Source organism: Otolemur garnettii, unplaced genomic scaffold (assembly GCF_000181295.1).
Source record: "Otolemur garnettii isolate 467f Iridium unplaced genomic scaffold, OtoGar3 scaffold00112, whole genome shotgun sequence".
In the NCBI taxonomy this organism is placed as follows: domain Eukaryota; kingdom Metazoa; phylum Chordata; class Mammalia; order Primates; family Galagidae; genus Otolemur; species Otolemur garnettii.
Window position 1 is genome coordinate 1,771,550 of NW_003852507.1, and position 25,263 is coordinate 1,796,812.

At 50.5% G+C, this 25,263-nt stretch overlaps 1 protein-coding gene across 1 annotated transcript; it reads right to left on the reverse strand.

Annotated features, from left to right (window-relative positions):
• Positions 1 to 592: 592 nt before the first annotated feature.
• Positions 593 to 25,263, reverse strand: SLC13A2 (solute carrier family 13 member 2). The gene is made up of 12 exons (XM_003797157.3): positions 25,162 to 25,263; positions 8,901 to 9,029; positions 8,029 to 8,165; positions 7,727 to 7,932; positions 6,479 to 6,659; positions 6,243 to 6,365; positions 4,046 to 4,264; positions 3,753 to 3,841; positions 3,377 to 3,498; positions 2,187 to 2,348; positions 1,426 to 1,563; positions 593 to 954 (listed from the first exon to the last, which is right to left on the reverse strand). The coding sequence occupies exons 1-12, from the start codon at positions 25,261 to 25,263 to the stop codon at positions 784 to 786; spliced, it is 1,779 nt and encodes a 592-aa protein (XP_003797205.1). The 3' UTR covers positions 593 to 783.

Here is a 25,263-nt window from a genome sequence, read left to right on the forward strand (position 1 = left end):
AGGGACTGGCAGCTCCCAATTAGCCAGGCCCAATGATGTCAGTGCTGCTTTCCCAGGTGGCTGCGCCCACTCCAATAGGCCTTGGCATGGGTGTCCAACCATTACCTTCTCCCTTGGGTGGGAGGGGTGCCAAGGAGGCTGCCATATAGGATAGAGGCTAGGCTCCCTCTCACTGTAACCCCCAACCTAGGGCCCGAACCATGTTTATAGACCAGCCCTGGGGAGTGCTGTAAAAAAACCATCTCAGACTCTACTGAAAAAAGAGTTTAATGTGACTAATATTTGAACCTTCCCCCAAACACTGAGAGTCTGGGGAGATTTTATGCTGGGCCAATCCCAGAGGCTGTTCCCATGGCAATCACGGGCAGGCCCTCCTTCTGGGCCACTGCAAGCCTGAGTTTCAATAAATACAATGCAAAGTGGTCTGGGCACTAAGATGGGAAGACAAAGACCTGGGGTGCAAGAAAAGGCGTGTTGCATCGTGTATGAATACACTGTCACTGTCAAGCATGCACACCCAGGATCATGTGCACGTGCACAACCCCCCTCAGACATCCTCACACCACACACCATCCTCACATACATGCACACACACACACACACACACACACACACACACTCCTTCCTCTGACACTCAAGAAACTAAGCATACACACAGAGATTATATATACACATCCCTTTCTCTCAGAATCTGGCCTAGGGCTTGGAGCTGGGGGTGTCCCATCCTAGCTCAGAAGGATGGGAATGGGTCAATCTCCTGGACTTCGCTGGGTTGTGCCCCGTCTAGGGGCTGGGTGTGGTGGAATTGACCGAGCTGAGCAGGCAGTGGGTCGTAGTGTTGGAGTGGGCCCAGGAGGGGAAGATGTCCAGGTGGAAGACGGAGAAGCTCCAGGTGTTGATGGCCAGCGTGATGACCAGCACCCCGATGATGTTGAGCAGGAATCCTGCTCGGGCCTGATGTGAGGAGAGGCAGTTTATGCGGATGCTGAGCGGGGCCAGCCCCCCTCCCTCACTTGTTCCGGGAGTCTTCCCACTAACAGTGCTCCTCTGGGAAGCCCTCCCTTCGGTCCACCCTACAGCACTAGCTGAGGCCTTTGCCTCTGCTTTACTCCCAGTGCTAACAGGGAAGGGCACGCTCCTCCCAAGCTTCTGGTGCCCTGGACTTTGTTCTCCCTGAGTGTGGGTACCTGGCACCTCGTGCCTTCCCCGTGTTCCTCACCTACTTCCCTCCATCTCACGTGGCTGGGGTCTGGCAGGGCCTGAATGTGCTACAACTGGGGGATCCTGTCCCAACCCCTGCATAGCCAGGTGGGGCTCACTCTCGACACTGAGACTCTCAATGGCTTTGAGCTACTTTGTGGTCCACCAAGACGGGAAGACAGGGAAGGAAGGAGGGCCAGGCAGTCAGGCCTCCCTGCCACTCACCATATCAGACACTCTGAGGCCTCCGAAAGAGAAGACAATGGCGTTGGGTGGGGTGGCCACAGGCAGCATGAAGGCCAGGGAGGCAGACAGGGTGCAGGGGAGCATGACGTAGAGAGGGTTCAGACAAATGGCCTGAGCCTGAGTGAGAGACAGTGAGGCAAAGCTGACATTGGTCCCCATCCTGGAGGGAGCAGTATTGCCCCAATTCTCCTGCTTCCCCTCTCTGGGGAACAACCCCTGCCCCCAACACACTCTCTGGTCATGAACCCACCACTTCTGCCAGGGGGTGACCTGGGAAGGGCCTCTTGACCTCTCCAGAGGGAATGAGTGTGCTGCCCTGCCTTGTGGGGTGTGGTGATGGGAGGGGCCAATAAAACGGATCTCAAAGGGGCTCCAGGGGTGTCATCAAAGGCTGCAGGAACACACCTGGGGAGGAAGGGGCTGGGGACGCTTTGGGGAGCAATTTCACCCCATTGCCTCAGGAATGACCAGACCAGAGGCTGGGGTGAGGAAGTGGGTGAGGCCACCAGCAAGCCACATAAGGATATTCAAGGGGTAACGTCACAAGGGTGGGATGAATCAGGGGCCAGACTGCCTCAGAGCCTAGGCAGCTCAGGAGCCTGGGGAAAGGTAGAAGCTCAGGGTCGTCTCCCGAAGAAGAGGATGTGCAAAGACAGGCTACTCTACCCAGCAGGCAGAGCCCCTGGTGGGGGCAGGCAAGAGGGCTGCCTGGAGGAGGAGTTCCTGCAGGGGCAGCTCACCATGGAGGCCAGGATAGGCAGGAAGAGTGTGGTGGTGGCCACGTTGCTAGTGCACTCAGTGAAGGTGGCTACCAGGAAGCAGAGGATGACAGCAATGGCAGGAGGTGGCACACTCTCCAGTGGCGTCAGCTTGTCCCCCAGCCACTTCGATAGGCCTGAGTACTGTGGGAGAGGAGGGTGGTGTGTGAGAGGTGAGGCTGGCTCCACCCAGAGTCCTCTGCTAAGGCTCTGGGAGGGTTCTGTGACTGCCTACAACTCCCTAGTCTTCAGAGGTAAAAACAGCTCTGAAGGGAAGGTAGGACCCAGCGAGAACCAAGTGGTCCCCTCTCCTGTCCTTGAAGAACAGTTGAGTGTGTGGAGAAGAGTCAGAAGAGAAATTCAGAGAGTGTGGCCAAAGGGCCTTCTTGGAAAACCTGGGGCTTGGCGGCAGTGAAAACCTTTGACCACATTTACTGCTGCCTTCCTGATCTCTCTCAGCAAGTCTGTGGCAACCTTAGCCCTCTCCCTGCTCCCTCAGCTCAGTGAGTTGGGGCAGAGGGGACCTTGCTCCTGGCAGGGCAGGAGAGTGGGGGGAGAGAATGAGGGAGAATGGGGGCAGTCCACAGGGGCAGAAGAGCTCCGAGGTCTTGCCCAGGTCTGTGATGCCAAATTGTAAGCCCCAGGGAGGTGGGATCTTATCTCGTTCAGAACTGCCAGCAGCTGCAAAGCACATGGCGGTCAGTGGATGAACGTCCCACAGCCCCAGGAGTCCCCTGATAAGGCAGCTGCCTCCTGTCTGTGGGAGGAATGCACTCAGCTAGAACACAGAGGCCCAGGGTGCAGTTTCAGGGATTTCTCTTTCAGGTGGAGGCTCTCCTGGTCCCCAGAACCTGGCTAGGGGTGTGATCGTGGTGCCTCCTGGTGGCTGCAGCAGGCAGACCGTGTCAACCCAATGCCAACTAGTTGGGTGCTGCAGCTACCACTTTCTCTGTCTGGCAGTGGGTGAGGGCTGGGGTAGGATGGGATTAGTTGCTAAGAATAGGCCTCAACCATCAGAGAAGCCACACTAGCAAGAGGTCCCTAGGGCTTGTGTTTTTTCCTTCTTCCTCAGACAGGGCTCTAACCTAAGTCTTGTGGCTGCAGCAAAGGCTCTACCCACCTGGGGGGGAGGGGTTCAAACAGGCCGAGGGAGTAGGCCAGGGATCTCTTACCTCACTGCCCTTGGCCAGAGCAAAGCCACCACCCAGCAAGAACACAATGTTCCAGGGCATCTTCTCATTCACTATCTTCCAATTGAGGAGGGCAGGAGGGGCCTTCAGCTTCCCTGGTTTTTCTACTCCCCAAGCAGAGAAGGATGGTCACTGAGAGCAAGCAGGCCTTTCTTCCCCTCCACTTAGGGGCTCCCTGTGCGTGCAGGAGGGGCACTCTCAGTTCTGCAACATCTCAACTTTGTCTCTGAGACCTCGTGCCCTTGGCAAGCCACTCCATCATCTCTGAGCTTTGCCTACTCCTGCTAAGAGTGGTTGAAGGTACCTTACATGCCCAAAGGCAGGAGAGAACCTTCCCTGCCCCAGCCCACGTGCTTACTTGGGTCCTGGATCAGCCCTGGGAACTTGGAGGGCACGAAGAACATAATTATGCCGATGAAGACGGCCACTGTCCCATCAGATGCCATGCTGGGGGTGGGGGTGAATAAGGAAGGTAGGTTTAGTGGCTTAGGCCTGCTTAGGGTTGCAGAGTGGAGGGTGGTGGAGAGGATCCCCTCCCATAGACATGCCTGGGGAGCCCCCACCCATTTTGCACTGGGACCCTGCTCCCTACCCTCTTCGCTGAGTATGGGAGCCCCAGGTGGTCCTCCTCCTTTCCTGGGCAATTCTCACCTGCCTCCGTTGGCCTTGGGAAAAGCCAGTTCTCCCCAGCCAGGGAAAAAGCCTGGCTCTCGGGTGAACCAGAGCAGCACCAGAAAGACAAAAAGGACAGTGACAGCTTTTTCTGCAAAGGTCATGGGGCCCAGCAGCTTGTGCTCTGTCTGTATGACATTGAAGGCGGCTTGCTTTTGTTCTTCTGACTGTACCCCAATGCCAAAGTTCTTCCGGAAGCTGCAGGTAGAGAGGTAGGGCAGCTCAAAAGGGCCCCTCATCAAGCAGGGAACAAGGGGCTCTGAATTTCCATGATGTAAGATTGAGGCTCCCAGTGGGCATCACAGGGTCACTAGATCCTCTACCCCAGGTTCTGGAGGAAGGGTGGAAGACTTTTGGGGGACATGGTCCTTGTTCATCAGGCCCTGCTGTATCTGCCCCATTGAGCCCCTTCCTTCTAAGCGTTCTTTTTTTTAAGACAGAGCCTCAAGCTATCCCCCTGGGGAGAGTGTTGTGGCATCACAGCTCACAGCAACCTGCAACTCCTGGGCTCAAGCGAGTCTCCTGTCTCAGCCTCCCAAGTAGCTGGGACCACAGGCGCCCACCACAACGCCTGGCTATTTTTTTGGTTGCAGCTGTCATTGTTGTTTTTGGCAGGCCCAGGCTGGATTCGAACCCGCCACCTTAGGTGTATGTGGCTGGCGCCTTAGCCACTTGAGCCACAGGCGCCGAGCCCTTCTAAGCGTTCTATGGTGTAGAGTCCTTCCTTACCCAGGATGAGGAGGATGTAGCAGCCCAACTCCATGCCCCCTTCTGGCCCTGAACCACAGCTCTCCTCCTCCAGCAGCCTTTCAGGAAATCCTCCCTTTTCTCCTTTACCTGTTTCTGGGTATCCCCTGCTAGCCTGACCCTTCCCTGCATTGTCCTCAGCCCACTTCCTTAGTAAGTGATGCTTACTTAACTTGTGTTGACATTTAACTTTTCACTTGGGTGAATCCCAACTCTCTGCTGGCCTCTGAGTTCCTCAAGGGCAAAGACCATGCTTCACACATCTTTGACTTCCCCGTGGTACCTGGCACTGTGCAGATCTCTTTGACTCCCACCTTGCCTTGTACTAGCTCCCAACCTTAATCCACCTTCCTTGCGTTTGCTCAAGTGAATTTTCCAAATTATAGCAACAATGCTTAAAAACTTTCAATGACTCCCCACTGCCTAGGCAGGAAGAGCAAATTTCAACTCATATCATAGTAACACTCATACCACCACTCCTATCCTGTACTCCTTGTAGACATTACTAATCAATCACAGGCTCCATTCCAAAGGAGCCTCAACAGGGTCTCCCATAATATTCAACTCAGAGCTCCAAATAGTGCTCCAATAACTACAAGCAACCCAGGGTTGGAAGTAGGACTGAAACCTATTTACTATTCTTGGCCTCAAAAACAAGGTTCGAACTCTAGCATACAAGATCCTGCATAATCTTCCCCTGTCTACTTCTCCAGCTTCAGGTCCTAATGCTTTGTCTTTGTGTCTCATCCCCACAGAACTAGAGTTCCCTGAAATACCTCATGTCCTTTTTTGCCACTGTGCTTTGTGCAAGTTTTTCCTGCTGCTTGGAATGCCTTTACCCCAATTCTCTGCCTGGCTGACTTCTAGTCCTGCAAGATTCAACTTAGGCAGTATCTCCTCCGGGGGGCCTCTGGAATCCCCACTACTCTGGGCTGAACGAGGCTCCCCATCCCCTGGGTTCCCACAGTTTCCAGGCTTCCTTCATGTCATGGTCCCCACCATGTCATCACCTGTCAGATGGGCTACAAGGATGGGGACCGTGCCTAATGCCTTCTTGTACTCAGTGCCTAGCACAGGGCCGGGCATACTGTGGGAATACGAGTGCTTCTGTAACTGACCATGCTCGGCACATGCTCTTTCAGTACTAATCAAAGGGCTGTGGAGCGTGATGGGAAGGGGTCTGACCTGGTTTTCAATCCCACCACTGACAAATCTAGTTGTGTACCACTCCTCAAACCTCAGTTTGCTGGGGGTAATACGCTCCATCCAGTAATTTTCCCGAATGGGAGTCTAAGCACACAGAGAGGCCCTGGGAGGGAGATGCTTTCTGACTGGGATGGTGACTATATCATTTTCCACCTCCACCCAACTGGAAGCTCCCATGGGTAAGGGCAGGGTCTGGGTTTCTCTCACCTATGTCGCCACTTACTTGAAGCCCAGGAAGAGGACCTGAAGCCACAGCCAGGCCAGTAGCAGCAAGATGATCATGGTGGGGAAGGCAAAGCCAAACCAAGAGGCAAAGTTCACCACGTTGTCATTGTGGGGGAAAAGCCTGGAGGAGGGTGTGAGCCGGTGTGTGATGTTGTCCTGGGAACTTCCCAGCCCCATTCACCTCCTGGTGCAGGTGCAGGACTCTGCCACAACATGCCACCCCATGGTACTCACGAGTTGATCTGGCCTTGTAGCACCAGGTTGGGCGTGGTGCCAGTCAGTGTGGCAATGCCCCCGATGCTGGCTGAGTAGCACACACACAGGCTCATACCCTGGGAGAAGCGGAGCTGCTCTTGGTTTGGATGTGGCCTTGGCTTTGAGGTAGCAGGTGGGAGAGGGAGGACCTCTGTGTTATCTGAGAATGAGGGAGGGCTCAGGTAAGGATGGGCCCAGGGCCAGCTCCAGGGGAAGTGGGCTGGCTCCATGGCGCCTTATCCATGAATAACCCAGGCCTGGGCTGGGAGGAGAACAGAGGCTATGTCCAGATCTGAGTGAGGCCAGCACCCCAGAGTCTCAGCCTGAGAGTAACTTCAGGCACCATCTGGTCCAACCTCTCTCTTGAGAGAGAAACTGAGGCTTGGAGAAGGAAAGAGGGTATTCAAAGCAACCATGAAGAATGGAGCCTACGCTGGGCATGGTGGCTCACACCTGTAATCCTAGCACTCTGGAGACCGAGGCAGGTGGATTGCTTGAGCTCATGAGTTTGAGACCAGCCTGAGCAAGAGTGAGACTCCATCTCTACTATAAATGAAAAACTGAGGCTGGGCGCCTGTAGCTCAGTGGTTAGGGTGCCGGCCACATGCACCAGGGTTGATGGGTTTCAACCCATCAGCCTGCGCCTGCTAAAAAAAACCCCAAAACCAAAAAAATAGCCAGGCATTGTGGTAGACACCTGTAGTTCCAGCTACTAGGGAGGCTGAGGCAAGAAAATTGCTTGAGCCCAAGAGTTTGAGGTTGCTGTGAGCTATGATGCCACAGCACTCTACTGAAGGCAACAAAGTAAGACTCTGTCTCAATTTAAAAAAATGAAAAACTGAGACAAGAAGATCACTTGAGCCCAAGAGTTTGAGGTTGCTGTGAGCTATGACACCACAGCACTCTACCAAGAGTGACCAAGTAAGACTCTGTCTCAAGAAAAAAAAAAGACCCCAACTGCCCACCTAAACTCCAGCTCTCTTCTTCTAGGGTGACCAAGGAAGGCATCTTGGTTTTCCCAGGACTGAGGGGATTCCCAGCACATGGGACTTCACATTTTAAAACCAGGAAAGTCCCAGGGGAATCAGAACGAGTTGGTCATTATACTTTTGGCTTCTCTCTTCTCTCCCTAAAGGCTCCAAGATGACCACCCCTCAACATAGCCCATCCCTGAGATCCTCCCCAGGAACCATGGGATTGGGCAGGATCGGGCCTTATCTTTCTCACCAAGCTTGGTCACCTCCTTCTGGGGACTTTGTTCCTGGAGCTCGAAGGCAGGGTTGTTGCTGCCCTCCTCGGGGTCCTGGCTGGCTTGTGTGCTTTGCAGCTGTTCCAGGACGGCGTGCGCAATGGGCACCATCATGGCCGTGGTGGCCGTGTTGCTGATCCACATGGACAGGAAGGCTGTGACCAGCATGAAGCCCAGGAGGAGCCTGAGGGTAGGCAGACAGACACACTGCGGCTCCAGCTTCCCATGCCCAGAACATCACCCACTCCCGGTTCTCCGGCCCTGGCTTGTGGGAACTCACAGCGCAGGCCGCACCCCAGTGATGAGCAGCACGCGGAGGGCGATGCGTTTGTGCAGATTCCAGTGCTCAACCGCGATGGCCACCAGCAGCCCCCCGATAAACAGGATGTTGGTGTCCGAAAGGTACTCAATGCACACCTGGAAGGCAGGGACACGACTGAGAGGCAGGAAGATCCTGGGTCTCTCCTTGTGCCCCTGTGCATATGGGGCACAGTCATTGACATTCCCACAAACTGGCCCCCCTGGGCTCTCAGAACCTAATGGAAATGCTCTTTGGATTATCTGCCATTTAGCATTAACCAAGGTCTTTCTTGCCAAACTCACTCTTCTCTGCTCAGGAATGATTGGGGGATAATCTAACATGATTCCATTTATATTTGAAGCCACAGACCAGGAGATAGATAATTTAGTGCTATGTCTAGAAACTAGAGCAGCAGTTCTCAAAATGTGGTTCCTGGGCCAGCATCCTTAGCATGGGACTTGGAACAAACGGCAGAGACACCCCTCCAGGTCTACTGAATCAGAAGCTCTGGGGCAGGGTGCAGTGCCGCTTTCTCAGCCCTCCAGGTGGTTCTCACTCACGTTCAAGTCCAAGAACCACTGAACTAGAAGTACAGGAACTCTGTAGCTGGCTTTTCAAGGCCCTTTTCCTGGGTTCTGGAGCTTCTGCCTCCCTGGCACTAATTGGACTTAATCAGTTTCACTAACACTGGACTGTACTAGGCATGATTTCTAGCTGATTTCTTCCTCCCTGCTCTCTGTAAGCAGAGGCAGAGGCCTCTCTTCTACACACCCCACCTGTAGTGATGCTTCCCTTGGAAGATGGAAGACACCCCACTCTCAGCAACCCTTTCTCCTATGGCAGGGGCTCACCTCAGAGGCGTCCATTATGCCCATCATGGGGAACAGGATGACGGGGAAGAGGGCAGTGATGGCCAGGGGCAGAGCCTCTGTGCACCAGAAGAGCGCCATGAGGATGATGGCATAGGCACAGTAGGCCTCCTGCAGGTGGGAGGGCAGAGGTAGAGCTGTCAGAGGGGGCAGGCCTGTGTCCCAGAGTTAAGCCACCTCCTGCCCCATCCCTGAAACCAGGCCATTTGTAGCAGCCTGGGGAGAACTTGTGAAACCCATGGCGATCGATTGCCAAGCCCAAGGTCCCATTTCAAAATGGAAATAAAAACCAAAGCAAGGCACTCACCACCTTGTCTTTGACCTGGGGGAGCCCAGACATAAACCAGCTACACTGGAGAGTCTGGAGTTGGCTATCCATTCCCATCCAGCCCAAGGGGATGGCAGGGGATCCAGGTGAGGATCCTGAGATGAGATGGGGGCTGCCAGAGGAAGGAGTGAGACCCAGCCAGTGTGGAACCCTGCGCAGCACCCTGGCCTTCCCTGGCCTTTATCACACCCTGTAAGAAGGTATTTATTTGTGTGGTTATTTGATATTTACTCCCTCTGCTAGAAGGTGAGTCCCATGAGGACAGAGTTGGTCTTACAGCCTATGGATCCTTGGAGCCCAAGACCCAGCAGGCTTTGGAGAAAACCTTGTGCAAATGAATGAATCACTGGAAAGTTTTGGGAATGGTGGAGGGTCTCCTTCCTAGCAATCCTGGTCTGGCTGCCATATTACACAACTCCAGAGGCACCATTTACATGTATAAACTATGTGAAAGTTTCCCCCATCCCTGTTTTGAGCAGGAAATTGTGGGGCAACCTTGAGTTATAGTCTTGTGAATCTTTGGGTTCCAGAGTACCCTTTCCCCTCATGAGGCCCTCAAGTCTAGAGAAGCCTGACCTCAGGCCTGGGAGGGGAGCAGGGGCAGGCAGGGAGGCCCACCTTCCATTCCTTCTTGACATTGCCTCTCCCAGGGCTGGGGAATTATTAGCCAGGAGGCCTCCAGGAGAGGGGCCTCCCATATCTGCATCTAGGCTTTCTCTGGGCTGCTGCCTGCCCACTCTTTGTTTGCCAAAGGAAGGGGCTGCTGCTGGGCTTAGTTGGACAATGAGGCTGGTGGCCTCCCTACCTGTCCCAATTGCCCTGCCCTCGTGCTTTCCAACTGGTGCAGGGTGAGCTCCCCTCTTAGAACTTCATACCCTTAGTTACCCTAAAGCTCAGAAAGAGCAGGGGATGGCTGGGGGTAGGGGTGGGGAAGAGTAAGCTGCTGTTTATAGGACATTTCTTGGTGTTATCATTTTTGTGATTACAGGAAAGCATAATAGCCATTAAGGTGGGTGCAGTGGTCCCAGTTTATAGATGGCCTCAAAGGGTAAGTGGCTGCTCAAGGTCACAGAACAGGGAGTGGCAGAGCCTGGAGGGAACTCAGGTAAGGCATCTGGATTGCGCAACTCCAAGTGCCACCCAAGAGCTTTGCCCTTCTGTTCTATGGGACCCCTGGGGTCATGCAGGGTGCACAGCCACACACAGTCCCACCAAGTCCATCTGGTGCTAAGCTCTCTTTTTTTTGAGACAGAGTCTCACTCTGTTGCCCAGACTAGAGTGCAGGGGCATCAGCCTAGCTTTCAGAAACTTTATACTCCTGGGCTCAAGCCATCCTGCCTCAGCCTCCTGAGTAGCTGGGACTACAGGCACCTGTCACACTGCCCAACTAATTTTTCTATTTTTAGTAGAAACAGGGTCTTGATCTTGCTCAGGCTGGTCTTGAACTCCTGAACTCAAGGGATCCTCCTGTCTCGGCCTCCCAAAGTGCTAGGATTACAGACATGAGCCACTATGCTCTTTCCACCAAAGCTCTGCCATTTCTCCTCACCCTGGACATAAGCTCATCAGCCCCAGAGGTGGGGCCACCTTTACCCTCAAACAGAGCCCCACCCCCTATTCCCCCAGCAAGATTCTGCTGATGCTGGTGTTTCTTTGTCTGCAGTGATTGAAAGGCCAGTCACCCTCCCCTCGGGCCAAGGGCAGGCCAACCCCTCTGGACCCTGGTGTCCCCTACTCTGCCCACCCAGGACTCTCTGAACCAGAGACAAGGAGGGGGGCTGAGGTGGACCCTGCTGATTCTACAGAAAACTCTGTAGAAGTATCCTAAGGACTACTCTATACCAGCCATCATGCTCTGTGGGCTTCAGTGCTTTATTTCCTTCCATTTACTTGCTCTGTGAGGTAATGACTATTGTCCACATTTCACTGATGAAAAAAGAAGGTACAAATAAATTTCATAAATGTCTCAAAGCCACACAAACAGCAAGCGAAGCGGCCAGGCCATCTCCTTCTTAGACCCCCACTTTCACTTTCTACACTGAGCTTTCTATTTGAGGGTGTCTTGGTCAAGGCTCCCTGTGACCACTATGGGGTACAGGGGGGATGAGCTCTGACTCCAAACACAGCTATCTTCCACAGGGCCCGCCACTTTTTGTTGCCTGGCTCTGTCTGGTTGCTTCACATTTTTTATTTAAAACATTTTGGGGGGGTCAATGTCTCAAGTGGCTAAGACTACAGGTGCATGCCACTATACCTGGATCATTTTTTTAAATTGATTTTTTTTTTTTTTTTGAGACATGGTCTCACTCTGTTTCTTCAGGCTAGAATGCCCTGGTGTCAGCCTAGTTCATAGCAACTCAAACTCCTGTGCTCTAGTGATTCTCTTGCCACAGCCTCCCAAGTAGCTGGGATTACAGGCACCCACCACAATACCCGGAGAATTTTCCTATTTTTAGTACAGATGGGATCTCATTCTTGCTCAGGCTGATCTTGAACTCCTGAGCTCAAGGGATCCTTCTGCCTTCACCTTCCAGAATGCTAGGAATGCAGGTGCGAGCCACTGCTCTCCACTGTGTTGCTCAGGCTAGTCTTGGTCTCCTGGACGCAAGCAATCTTCCCACCTCTGTCCCCCAAAGTGCTAGGATCACCACCGCTCCCAACCAAGTTTCTTCACTTTTGAGACCCCATTTCCATACTCCAGAGGGGAGTTGTCAATCAAATCTGCCTCTGAGAGCTCCAGTGTGTTTAATATATGGCTCGCCCACCTACCCTTTATGCTGGGTCCTTTTCTAAATATGTATATGAATCAAAACCCAAAATCTGTCTCAAAGTTCCATCCAGAAGCTTTCCCTAACCCTGGCGGCTGTTGCCCTGTGTCCCCATCCTACCTCCTGGGCAGTGCTGACTTGTTTGTCCTGGATCATGGGATTCTTACCAAGCATGGAATTCCAAGGATTTATAAAGTCAGATGAGAAAACTGTTTCATCTATTCACTAACACTTAACCAAAGTTATGAAGATAGGCAACTAAATCCTAACAGTGCTATTGGAAACTTTGTTTCAGATAGTTGACTGTGGCTCTCAGTAGTGGCTATCTGCTCAGATCAGCTGTTGCTGTTATTTCAGAATATATCTCAATATAATATTTACAGCTATCACTATTATGAAATTATGGCACTTATTATCCCAACACTAGATCTGGCTTTGCTAACAAGGAAGCACGTATATTTCAGAAGTGCAATTTATTTTTTCATGTTTTTATAACCGTATTTCAAAATCATTTGTTTCCATTGTAATCCTATGCTTTTTATTTTGTGCATTTCAAAACAATATTCCGAGAAAGGCAAAACTGAGACTCAGGGAGATCTACCGTTGCCTTGTTGAAGTTTGTTGAAGCTTAGAGGGTCTAGGTTTGAGGTTAGGGAGCTGTCAGTGTTCTGAGAGGGCCCCGGGGTCAGGTACCAGCCTATTGGGCACTCCTGTTGGCCGGAGCACTTGGGATCCTTTCTCCTTGGGCCTACAATATGTCTGATTACAAAATCAGCATCTGAGCTCTGGAAGTGGCAATTTGGGAATTAGACCTGTCCTTCCAGGCCACCCTAGTTCTCTGCTTTGCAGCCCAGTCTATGAGTTGGCCAAGCTCAGCTGGCAGCCCATGACATAGACCCATCTGGCTTACACGCTGGCCACTGGCAGCACTTCTGGGCTGCTGCACTGCACAAGCCCAGGAGCGCCACTCACGTATGGAGTTGTGCAAGGCACAGCTCGCCCCACTGTCCGTGACAGCCCTGCCTAGAGCTCAGAAGCCAGCAGGGAAGCGTCTTTTTCTGGTGGCCAATGCTTGTCTTTCTGCCTCCATCACTACCTCCTCCGTCTCCCGGCCAGCAGGGTACCTATTTGTACCTTGGCTGTAGCATTTACTCTCCTCTCAGTCTATTTATGCACTCCTAAGGATGAGGCCTGAGCCTCTTTCCCCTCTGTGTCTCCAGCCCATCACTCTTTAGCTGGTGTTGGCCTGGGTTGTAAATCCTCCCTTCCCCTGGGTGCCACCCTTACCCCCAAGGAAGTCACCCTTCTCCTCCTCCCAGGCAGTCTCTACATTGGAAGTTTGCTGGGGGCAGGCCCTGGGCTTCCCACCTGTTCCACCAGCCACTCATTCCACAAATGCCCTTTCTGGGCCATGCCCCCAGTCCTGCTAATCCTACCCTCAAATGCTCCCATGTACAACTCTCTAGCTCTGGGCCACTAGGCTGGTCCAAGCTCCAACATCTGTCACTAAGACTCCTGTAAAAGTCTCCTTATTCATCTCCCAGGGTCTTCTCCTCTCCCTGAAATCCCATCTCCTTACTATAGCCAGAGTGATCAGGAGGTGCAAATCTGTTTAATTTGCCCTCCTCTACCCCAACACATGCACTCACCTCAAAGCAGCTCAGACCCCCTCAGGGACTTCCTACTGCTCTCAGGAACCTAAGTTCAGGTCTGTCTGTGCCTCCTGTCTTAACACTCCTCCTTGCTTTCTCTACTCCAGCCTCACCCTCCCTCTTTAGGTTCTTCAAATACTTCTTCCTCCCTCTGGCCACAGGGCCTTTGCACATGATTTCCTCTCTCTGGACCTCTCTTCCCTCCCAACTTTGCTTAAGTGATGTCTACTTAATCTTGAGATCTCAGCTCAAGTATTCCCTTTTCAGGAAAGCCTCCCTGACTTCCAGGCTGGGATATAGTCCCCGTTTTTCATACCCTAAGCTATTGTATATCTTCTGGATAGTACTCTTTGTAGTCTGTAATTAAACATTCAATTTTATGAGCTAAATGAAGAGCATCAGTCTCTGTTGTCAGTCTGTGCTCTCCAGGAAGCAGTTAGAGTCTGTTTCTTCTCACCCCGGCAGGGTGCCTGGCACTTGCACAGCAGAGTGAATGAGGGTGGGCCCTAGGGACACAGACATGACTTGGGCCCAGCTCTGGCCCTCCTGGGGTCTGAGTGCCCATGCAGGCTGGGCTGGAGGGTGGGCTGCCTGCAAAAGACAAAAGAGATGAACCCTCAGAGGGGCTTCCAAACTCTAAGGCTGGCAGCCTACTTCCAAGTGAAAGCACACATCCAGGGGTCAGAAAACCTGGCTCCTCCCAGCTTTATTGCTGTGTGTCCTTGGGCAAGTTAGTTAACCTTTCTCAGCTTTTTGAATAGGAAATATCAATCATTTCCATTTATCTCCTTTATGCAGTTTCTTTATCTATATATCAGGATAAGAGAATAGTAACCCCCTTAACTGGGTTACTGTGCAGATGAAGAGAGACAGCAGATGTGAATATGTAGGAATAAATTTTAAAGCACTGTACCCTGTAAGCAGATGGCAGAGTTGTTGCTGGGAAAGAATTGTGCCCTGGTCTGCTGGGAGATTAGGGTGGATGCGTGGAGATTAAGACAGAGGAGAGAGAGGGGAAGGGAGGGAGGACATGGGAGGAGGGAGGGTATTTGGGGGGACCTCACCTAATGTGCATGATGCAATGGTACCTTTCAAAACTATTAAGAAATGAGTATAATTGTGATGGATGTGTTACTTAGTTCAATGTAAACATTTCATACTGTATATTGAAGCAGTACCCTGGACCTCATAAATGCATCAATGTAAAATGTTATGATTTAATAAAAATAATTAATTAAAAAAATAAATAATAAAAAAAAGACACACATGGAAATGAAGGTGCCAGAGACTCCAGGCCGGTTGTGGACCTTGGGTGTATAGTACAGGTGGGACCTGAGGGCACCACGGCCTCTGCCTGTTACTCGCACAGCCCAGCCTGTGGCTGCCAGGCATAGTAAGTATGCCCAGTCTCAAAGGCATCACAATCTTCTTCCTGGAGATTGAAGGTTAACTCAGGGGTGGAGATGGCTGGTACACAGTGAGCCACTCCTACTGCCCCTCTGCCCCTGCCAAGTGGGCATAATGCTGGCAGTGGGCAATCTTGTGCCCTGGGAACAAGGTGAGGTCATAAGTGGCAGCCTGCCAAGTACCACTGCAAGGGAGAGACCAGATAAATGGGAGCTCAGAGGAGAAGAGGCCCCTTCCTTGAGTGTCCTCCTGTTTGGGCTAAGGAAGGCTTCCAGAGGGGGGACATTAATCGGGTACTATGGGTTGAGCAGCAGTTCAGTCAGTGGGCAAAAGGGGTTCAGGTGAGGGAGGAAGCACAGAGGGGCCAGAATGAGATATAGAAGATCAAGATGCATTCTTGGAGGGGGCTGTATTAGAAGGAGCCCTGCCTGCCCTGAGAGGGATCTAGGATTTTATAAGGAAAACAAGGATGAAAGGGTGTAGGCCCTTGACGGTTTTTTTTTTTTTTGAGACAGAGCCTCAAACTATCCCCTTGGTAGAGTGTTGTGGCATCACAGCTCACAGCAACCTCCAACTCCTGGGCTCAAGTGAGTCTCCTGCCTCAGCCTCCCAAGTAGCTGAGACCACAGGCGCCCAGCTATTTTTTGGTTGCAGCCGTCGTTGTTTGGCGGGCCCAGGCTGGATTCAAAGCCGCCACCTTAGGTGTATGTGGCTGGTGCCTTAGCCACTTGAGCCATAGGCATTGAGCCCCTTGATGGGTTTTAAGCACAGAAAGTGACATGGTCAATTGGGGTTTTATTAAAAGATTACACTGACTACCATATGTGATTTAAAAAATATACACGCACAAGTGTTTGTGTATACTTAGGGAAATCTCTGATTTGGGGGTTCTTATAATTTTTTATACCAGGACCCCTGTGGCCACCTGATGAAGGCTTCTAAAGTCTTAGAATTATATATATATATATATACATATATATATATATATTTTTTTTTTTTTGAGACAGAATTTCACTTTGTTGCCCTGGCGTAATAGTTCACAGCAACTTCAAACTCTTGGGCTCATGCAATCCTCTTACCTCAGCCTCTCAATAGGTGGGACTGTTATAACGCCTGGCTAGTTTTTCTATTTTTAGTAAAAATGGGGTTTCATTCTTGCTCAGGCTAGTATTGAACTGAGCTCAAGTGATCCACTCACTTTGGTCTCTTAGAGTTCTAGAATTATAGGCATGAGTCTGTAGGGTTAGAATAATGTTTTTATTTTACTTATTTTTTTTAAGACAGTCTCACTGTGTTGCCCTGAGTAGAGTGCTGTGGCATCATAGCTCACAAGAACCTCAAACTCTTGGGCTTAAGCAATCCCCTTGCTTCAGATTCCTGAGTAGCTGAGACAATAGGCGCCCACCACAACACCTAGCTAGTTTTTCTAGTTTTAATAGAGAGTCTTGACCTTGCTCATGCTGGTCTTTAACTCCTGAGCTGAGGCAATCCACCACACCAGCTATTTTTTTGTTGCAGTTGTTGTTGTTTAGCAGGCCTGGGCCAGGTTCAAACCTGCCAGCCTTGGTGTATGTGACCAGTGCCCTAACCACTGAGCAATGATGACAAGCCATATATTTATTTATTTTTTGAGACAGAGTCTTACTTTGTCACACTTGGTAGAGTGCCATAGCATCATAGCTCACAGCAACCTCAAACTCTTGGGCTCAAGTGATCCTCTTATCTTAGCCTCCCCAGTACCTGGGACTACAGGCACCTACCACAACGCCTGGCTATTTTTTAGAGAGTGGGTCTCACTCTTGCTCAGGTTGGTCTCTAACTCCTGAACTCAAGCAGTCTACCTGCCTCCACCTCCCAGAGTACTAGGATGCCAGGCGTAAGCCACCATGTCTGGCCAGAATAACAGTTTTAAGTACACTAAATAGGTTGGGTATGGTGTCTCACACCTATAATCCTAGTATTCTGGAAGGCAGAGGTGGGAGTATCATTTGAGCTCAGGCGTTCAAACCAGTCTGAGCAAGAGTGAGACCTCGTCTCTACTAGAAATAGAAAAATTAGCCAAATGTGATGGCAGAGGCATGTTGTTCCAGCTGTTCTGGAAGCTGAGGCAGGAGGATAGCTTGAACCCAGGAGTTTGAGTTTGCTGTGAGCTAGGCTGACGCCACGGCACTCTCTCCTGGACAACAGAGTGAGACTATTAAAAACAAAAAAAGAAAAAAAAAAGAAAATACATAAGACGGCAAAGATAACCATGTACTGTGTATTGAAGTACAGTTACTAAAATATGAAAAAAGTGCCAGGCCCAGTGGTTGTGTGTCTGTAGTCCCAGTTATTAAGAGGCTGAGGTGGGAGAATTGCTTGAGCCCAGGAGTTTGAAGACAGCCTGGGCAATATAGTGAGAGCTTATCTCAAAAATAAAAAAAACCAAAACCAAAATCAAACAAAAATATGGTAAAGTGATGAACTGATAAAATCCTTTCCGGGAATAATAGGCAGATGCTTTAATACCTTTGAGGACTGACTCTAAAGAGGGGACAAAGGACAGTTCATATATAAAAATATATCTGGCAACTTTTGCAGCAACCAACTCAGAAGCCAGAGCACAGCCCCTGCAGCAGCAGGTCCTAAGCAGTCAGGATTGCTCAATGACTGTCAACTCCTCTCATTTTTGCCCCACTCTCCACTCCCACTTCCAAACTCAGTACCAACCCCAGAAAGCCAAGTCCATTCCCCCAACCAAGCACACGGCTTCCAGGAGGCCATCTACTGCTTCCCCCACCAACAGCCCTTTGTCCACTCAAAAACTCCCCCACCCCCTGCCTGCATTTGAGGTGCTGCCAAACGTAGGTGATGGTGGCCGACTCTCTTCCTATCCTTTGCACGTTCTCCTTTGGGTGATCTTCGTTTATATGTGCCCTCTAGTAGGAATGACTTTGTCGCACCATCTTCTGTTCTAAGAGGCCAAAGGAAGATCATGGATTTCTGAGTGTCAGACAAAACAAAAGTTGGTGGCAGAGTCTTGCCATCCCAGTTTGGGCCAGGGCCAGGCCCACCTGCATCCACTAAAGAGCAAAACGTAAGCTGAAAGTTCGGTGCACCGTCATTCCCACACTCCTCCGTGCCTCCTTATATCCGGGAAACGTGACTGTTGAAGACATTTCCTTACTCTCCCCTCGATGGGCTCCACCTACGAGGTGCTGATAAGGGGCAGCATGATTTAGTAATCTGGGGCAAAGTCCCAACTGGGTAACCTTCTCTCCACCCCAGGAATCCCCCAGGATTAGAAGGCTGGTTCCTTCTTCTAATCCTACTTCAGGGACCTCTAGCTCCATGCCACACAGCCCCAGGCTCTGCTTGGGGCTACACTCGGGGGCACAGCTCACTACTCTGCATGACCAGCTATGCCTTCCTATTTCACAGGTGGCAACATCTGAGGCCCTGGGGAGGACAAGTGCCTGTTTGAACAGAGCTAAGGAGACATGTACACAATGCCCAAGGCCAGCCTGTGTTTTCAGATGAAAGGCAGGGGGTGAAGGGATCATCTGCATCCTGAACCTGAGGTTCCAGGCACTCTGTGTATGTGGGTTACCTCATCTTCACAAGAGTCCCTTAGTGCAGAGGGGGTTTAGAGAGGCTCAGGCAGGTCACATGGCTGTACACGCTGCAGAATCGATTTGAACTCATATCTGTCTTCAAAATCCCTGTTTTGTGTGCTGGACTCTGCTATCTTAGCCTCTCAAAAGGCAGAGGTGGCCCCGGTAACAGAGGTCCAAATCCCTCGTACAGTCTTCAGGCCCACAGTGAGTCATCGAGTCCTCCTCTGCCTCTGGGGTTCAGGAATAGCTTGCATTAAGGCTGTTTTGATTACACAGATTTTTAAAATGAATACACACATAACGTTCTTGTATTCTAGGAGTGCAGGTGATTCAGATCAAGAAATTCTGCTTTCTCAGCCGGGTGCAGTGGCTGACCCCTGTAATCTTAGCACTCTGGGAGGCCCAGGCGGGTGGATTGCCTGAGCTCACAGTTTCAAGACCAGCCTGAGCAAGAGCAAGACCTTGGGTCTAAAAACAGCCGGGCATTATGGTGGTTGCCTGAGGTTCCTAGCTACTCGGGAGGCTGAGCCCAAAAATTTGAGATTGCTATGAGCTATGATACCACGACATTCTACCAAAGGCAACAAAGTGAGACCGTGTCTCAAAAAAAAAACAAAACAAAAAAAGAAAGAAAAACAAAACAAAAAAAGAAAGAAATGCTGCCTTCTCCTCTTACTATAAATACAATATTGATTTCATCTGAGCTCTGGCCACCATTGTGCCATTGAGAGACTATTTTTACTGGTAGTCCCTTTGGGTGGCAAGAGGCATTTGCAGTTTTGACTCTTAACTTATTAGCTGTTTGACCCTTGAGTGAGTTATTTAGCCCTCTACACCCATAGCATGACATCCCCACCCCTAACCCTGGCCTTGTTGGGTTGACATTGGCTGACTTCTCTCTTCATCTCTATAAATTTGATGTGGGCAATCCTGTCCTCACTCAGGCCCCTGAAGCCACACTGGCCTGGGCTGACCCTTCACCATGCCAAGATCACCCCTATCCTGAGGCCTTTGTACTTGCTGTGCGTTCACCCAGAGCTGTGCTTGGCTGACTCTTATTTGCCATTCTGGTCCTTGGGTAAGTAACACCTCCTCCGGAGGTCTTCCCTGACCACCTCATATAGTGCAGCCCATCCCCAAGCCATAGTTACAGCCCAGTGTATTGTTTCTATGGCATGCACGGTACATACTTTGTGTGTGTCTCTATCCCTCTCACCCCAGGAACGCAAGCTCCCTTAAATCCTCTTCCCAACACACACGAACAGTACCTGTCACGTAGCACCAAGCTCTGTGTTCACTAATGAGTGAATGAATGGATGAATGTAAGGTTTCTACACACCGATCGATGGTGCTTCTTCCGTGTCTGGCCGCAAGGATAGGGGGCAGAAAGAAGACTTCGGGCCCTATTGTTCCTCATCTGCTGGGACCACCAGAGAATGACTAGCATTTCAGGGGTTCTGTTGCCATCCCTCTAATTTACCCGACTATGTCCAACACCTACACCTTTCCTCCCGTGGTTCCCTTCACCTGTTCTGTTGATGCGTTTGACTTAAAAATCTCACCTAGCAAGGTCCAACTCAAACACCACTTATCATTTCAGGTTTTCCTTGACTCAGTTGAAGAATTTTCTCCCTCTCCTGACCTTTGCAGGCTTCTGGTTATACCTCTGTGTGGCATAAACACTGTCTTTTCCTCTCTAGACTGTGAGCAAGTTGAGGACAGAACATCTGTATTCCTTTTAAGGAACTCCCAGCACAGAGCAAGAATTCAGCAAACATCCTGAACTGAAGCCTGGCAGAGGGACTGGCCGATGGCCAGATGGTCATGAAGGAGGATGGCCTGAGAGGTACGGGACACCACCTGCCTCCCCAGTCTCATGTATAGACCCCAAGCCCAGGTTCCAGGCTAAATATTTTTTCTAGCTGGGATTTTTATAGCAAATTACATCTCCACTGTGGGCTTAAGTTTAGATGTCTGTAAAGTGGAGTTAGTAACAGTAGCCTCATGGTACTGCACCAGCTTTTGCAAGAAATAAGTGAGCTAATGCTTTGAAGTGTCTAGTGCAATGCCTATTGCATGAAATATACTCAATAAATACCAATACTATTATCATGGATGCAGATATGAGCCTAGTCCGGGGCTGCTCGTTCCCACTTTGGGGGCCAGGGCCATGGTGCTTGGTGTGGGGATTCATCACAGAGAGCAGATTCAACAGGGACGCAGAACAGGGTCATCTTTGCCCACATTACTCTCCTCCCTCCCTCCCTTCCTTCTACAAGTATTTTTTGAGCATCTACTTTGTGCCAGGCACTGGGGATTCTGCATGGAAAAAGACAAAGTTCCTGCCTTGGTGGAGCTTGCATTCTAGCACAGGAAGTCAGAGAAGAAGTTGAAAGTAAGTAAACACATAATTTCAAATAGTGCATGTTCTATAAATAAAATAACAGGGCTATGTAACAAAGAATGGACCGGGTTTTTCAGAGGAGGCTTTACTGAGGAGGTGGATTTTAGCTGAAACCGGAGGAATGAGAAGGCAGCATCTGGGAAGAGAAAAATCCAAGCAAGGAATGGGCGATTTGAGGAGCAGAAGGACAGATGGTGAGGAGTGAGAGGTGGGGCATTGAGGATGGAGTCCGAGGGGTCCAGAGCTGAGCCTTGGGGACCTGGTTGCCTTAAGAAGTTTGAGTTTTGGCTCTGCCCCCATAGGTCAGCGGTTAGGGCGCTGGCCACATACACCGAGGCAGGCAGGTTCGAACCCAGCCCTGTTAAATAACAATGACAGCAACAACAAAGAAAGTAGCCTGGGCTTGGCGCCCATAGCACAGTGGTTACAGCACTAGCCACATACGCTAAGGCTGCTGTGTTCAAATATCAGCCCGGGCCAGCTAAACAACAATGACAACTGCAACAAAAAATAATCGGGCATTGTAGCAGGCGCCTGTAGTCCCAGCTACTTGGGTGGCTGAGACAAGAGAATCACTTGAGCCCAAGAGTTAGAGATTGCTGTGAGTTGTGATAGCACAACACTCTATCGAGGGTGACATAGTGAGACTCTGCCTTAAAAAAAAAAAAAAAAGAAGTTTGAGTTTTATTCTAAGCTTGTCAGGAATCCAGTGTAGGGTTTAGTTAGGGTGGTGACATGATGTTCTGGGTGGTTTTTTTTTTTTTTTTTTTTATAGAAACAGAGTCTCACTTTATCACCCTTTGTAGAGTGCTGTAGCATCACAGCTCACAGCAACCTCCAGGTCCTGGGCTTAGGCAATTCTCTTGCCTCAGCCTCCGGAGTAGCTGGGACTACATGCACCCACCACAATGCCTGGCTATTTTTTGTTGCAGTTTGGCCAGTGCTGGGTTTAAGCCTGCCACCCTCGGTATATGGGGCTGGTGCCCTACTCACTGAGCCACAGGTGCCACCCTCGTTTGTTTGTTTGTTTGTTTTTAGAGATAGCATCTCACTGTGTTGGCCTAGTAGAGTGCTGTAGTGTTATCATAGCTCACAGCAATCTCAAATTCTTGGACTCAAGCAATCCTCTTGCCTCAGCCTCTAAGTAGGTAAGAGTACAGCTGCCCACCACAATACCTGCCTAGTTTTTTTTATTTTTTTTATTTTTTAGTAGAGATGGGGTTCTTAGTCAGGCTGGTCTCAAACTCCTGAGCTCAAGCGATCTACCCTCTACGGCCTTCCAGAGTGATAGGATTACAGGCATGAGCCATTGCTCCAGGCCATGATGCGCTGTTTTAAAAAGATGGTGTATGGTTGTTGGGTGAAGTGTGATCTCAGGATAAGGCGGTGGGGGCGGGCGGGGGAGAGGCGGGGAATAGGTAGGAAATTACAGCAGAGGGACAGTGAAGGGCAGGGGAGTGACTCCATTCAAAGTATATTCTCGGGATATCGAGTGATAGGGACCTGCTGATGCATGTGGTAAGGAAAGAAAGAGGATGAAGAATGACTCTGGCTCGGTGCTCGGTGCTCGGATGAAGAATGACTCTGCTCGGGCAGCCAGGGTGCCAGCCACATACACTGGAGCTGGTGGGTTCGAATTCAGCCCGGGCCTGCCAAACAACACTGACAACTACAACCAAAAAATAAAAATAGCCAGGCAATGTGGCGGGCGCCTGTAGTCCCAGCTACTTGGGAGGCTGAGGCAAGAGAATCACTTGAGCCCAAGTATTTGAGGTTGCTGTGAGCTGTGACACCACAGCACTCTACCGAAGCTGACAAAGTGAGACTCTGTCTCAAAAAAAATAAGATAAAATAAAATAAAATAAAATGAATGAATCTGAGGTTTTAGCTAGCACAGTGAGGTAGATGGCTGAAGCATAGCTTGGGAAGACCGGAGAAGACCCGCTGGAGAAGATGGGCAGTCAGAGTTTCGATTGGGATGTAGAAAAGCGTATACTGCATACAAAGAAAATATTCAGAGGCAGGAGGTGGCTGGTGTTTGTTGGATAACACACATTTTGAGGTTAGGGCTGGGGTTCCACATGGGAACTTGGTCAGCACAGGGACACCGTAAGATCACCCTGGGGCAGGAGGGGAAGACCTCAACTTTCAGAGTCAAATGGAGGAGCCAGGAAAGGTGGGAGGAAAACCAGGAGTAGCCAAGAGTAGACAGCATGGCAAAGAGGGAGTCACAAGCTGTGACAAATGCTGCTGAAGGGTTGAGGAGGTGGGAGATGGAACAGGGTTTTGGTCACATGAAAGCTGATGGGAATCTGAATCTTGAGGATGGAAGCTGTCTCAGGAGGGAAGTGCATTTGCAGTGTAGATGATGTATAGAAACTTTTTATATATAGAGAGAGAGAGCACACAGGGACAGAGGCAATCTCTAAAGGGAATGTCAGATTGAAGGAGAGTTCCTGTTGTTTCCATATGCTGGTGGGAGAGAGAAGGCAGACAGGGAAAAATTGATCACACAGGGGAGAAAGAGAGGATAATTACAGAAGCAAAGTCCTGGAGAGGGGGCTGGCCTCTCCTAGATAGGACAGGAGTCAGCATAGGGTGGTGTCTGGGGCCAAAGGAAGGGAGAGGGAAAACATAGGCTCCTAACACATCCCAGCAAGAGGCCTGGCTTCCAGGATTGATCCAGGTTTTCCTGTGTGACTTGGGCAAATTACTGAATCTTTCTAGGTTGTGCTTTCTCACTGAGGGGAAGAGGGAAGTAGAAAACATGGTCCCTGCCTGGCTTCCCTCCTGGGGTTAACATTCTTGCCCCAGCCTGTCTGAAAACCTTTCCGATGGGTCCCCAGCAGAGAGATGGTATGTCTTTAGCTTGAGATGAAGGTCATCACAGAGGTCAGGTAGGCGTTGCCACCAGGTGTCAAGGGCCCAAGGCTATGCCACTACCAACCCCAACCCCTCACCCCTTTGAGATATGATGAATAAAAAAGACTGCCTTGATTTCCCTATCTGTGAAAAAAGGAAGAAGATGGCTAGATGGACAGTTCTGGGGTGGTGGGCTGGGTCCAGGGCCACGATTCTGTTTCAGCCTTTAGGAGGCAATAGGGTAAAGAAAGCACAGGCTTCAGAGCCAAAACACACTCCCAGCTCTGCCATTTCCCAGCCATGTAATTTGCCAGAGGCAGACTTAATGAGATACTTGAGCTTTACAGCCCTCTTCCCAGACCCTTCCCAAAGTTCCAAGTTAATTTCAGATTTATAATTTTATGTTCTTTTTCTTATAAAGGAGGGCCCCAACATGTATAATTCAAGCTCCACAAAACCAGCATCTGCCCTGGGACTTTGAGTAAATGACTTAACCTCATTTTCCCCATCTGTAAAATGGGACAGTCAGACCTGCCTCTTAAGATAGGAGAAAGAATTACTAAGGGCCTGGTTCAGGGCCGGCAGTAGGGACTCAAATTAATGAGAGATAAAGTTATGCCTTCTTCTGGGGACAGGGGAAGAGGCAGTGACACCTGGCTGGGCCCTGTTCCCCATCTATCCAGGGAAGAGTTTCTGTGCTGTCCACTGGCAGCGGTCCCTTTTCCCATTCCCACCCCTCCTCCTCAGAAGACTTGGTCCTCGAGGTCGCAGGTGAACTCATTCTCTTTCTGCTTACGTTCTTACAGACACAAACTGCCCAAAGCCAGCTTTCTCCTACTGTCCTTCCCTCCCCCTCCAAACCTTGCTATGCCCTCCTGGTCCCCACTGAGCCCAATCCAGGCCTGGGTATGCCCACCCAATGGGCAGACCAACTTCACCTGCTCCCTCCTAAATCTCCTTTATGGACTAAACTGGCTTCCTGTTCCCCAAGGCTGTAGATTTCAAATGCAAGCCATTCACATTGGGCTCCGATTACTAGGTGCTGAGCAAAAGCCCTGTTTGACCTCTTACCCCTCAGCTCACAAGAGGACCAGGAGGTTGTATCCTCACTTTTAGGACGGGGGGGTAAAGAAGTTATGCTGGGTCCTGAGGATGCCCAGCCCTGGCCCAGACAGTTCTTCTCCTATCCCCTAGAGTTATGTGTGCCCAGAAGGCCAAGTCCTTACCTTTGTGGAGACGAGAATAGGCAAAGGGAGCAGGAAAATGGGCAGGAAGAATATGATCAGGTAGAAGCGATAGGCCCACAGGCCCTGCCAACAGGTGGCCAT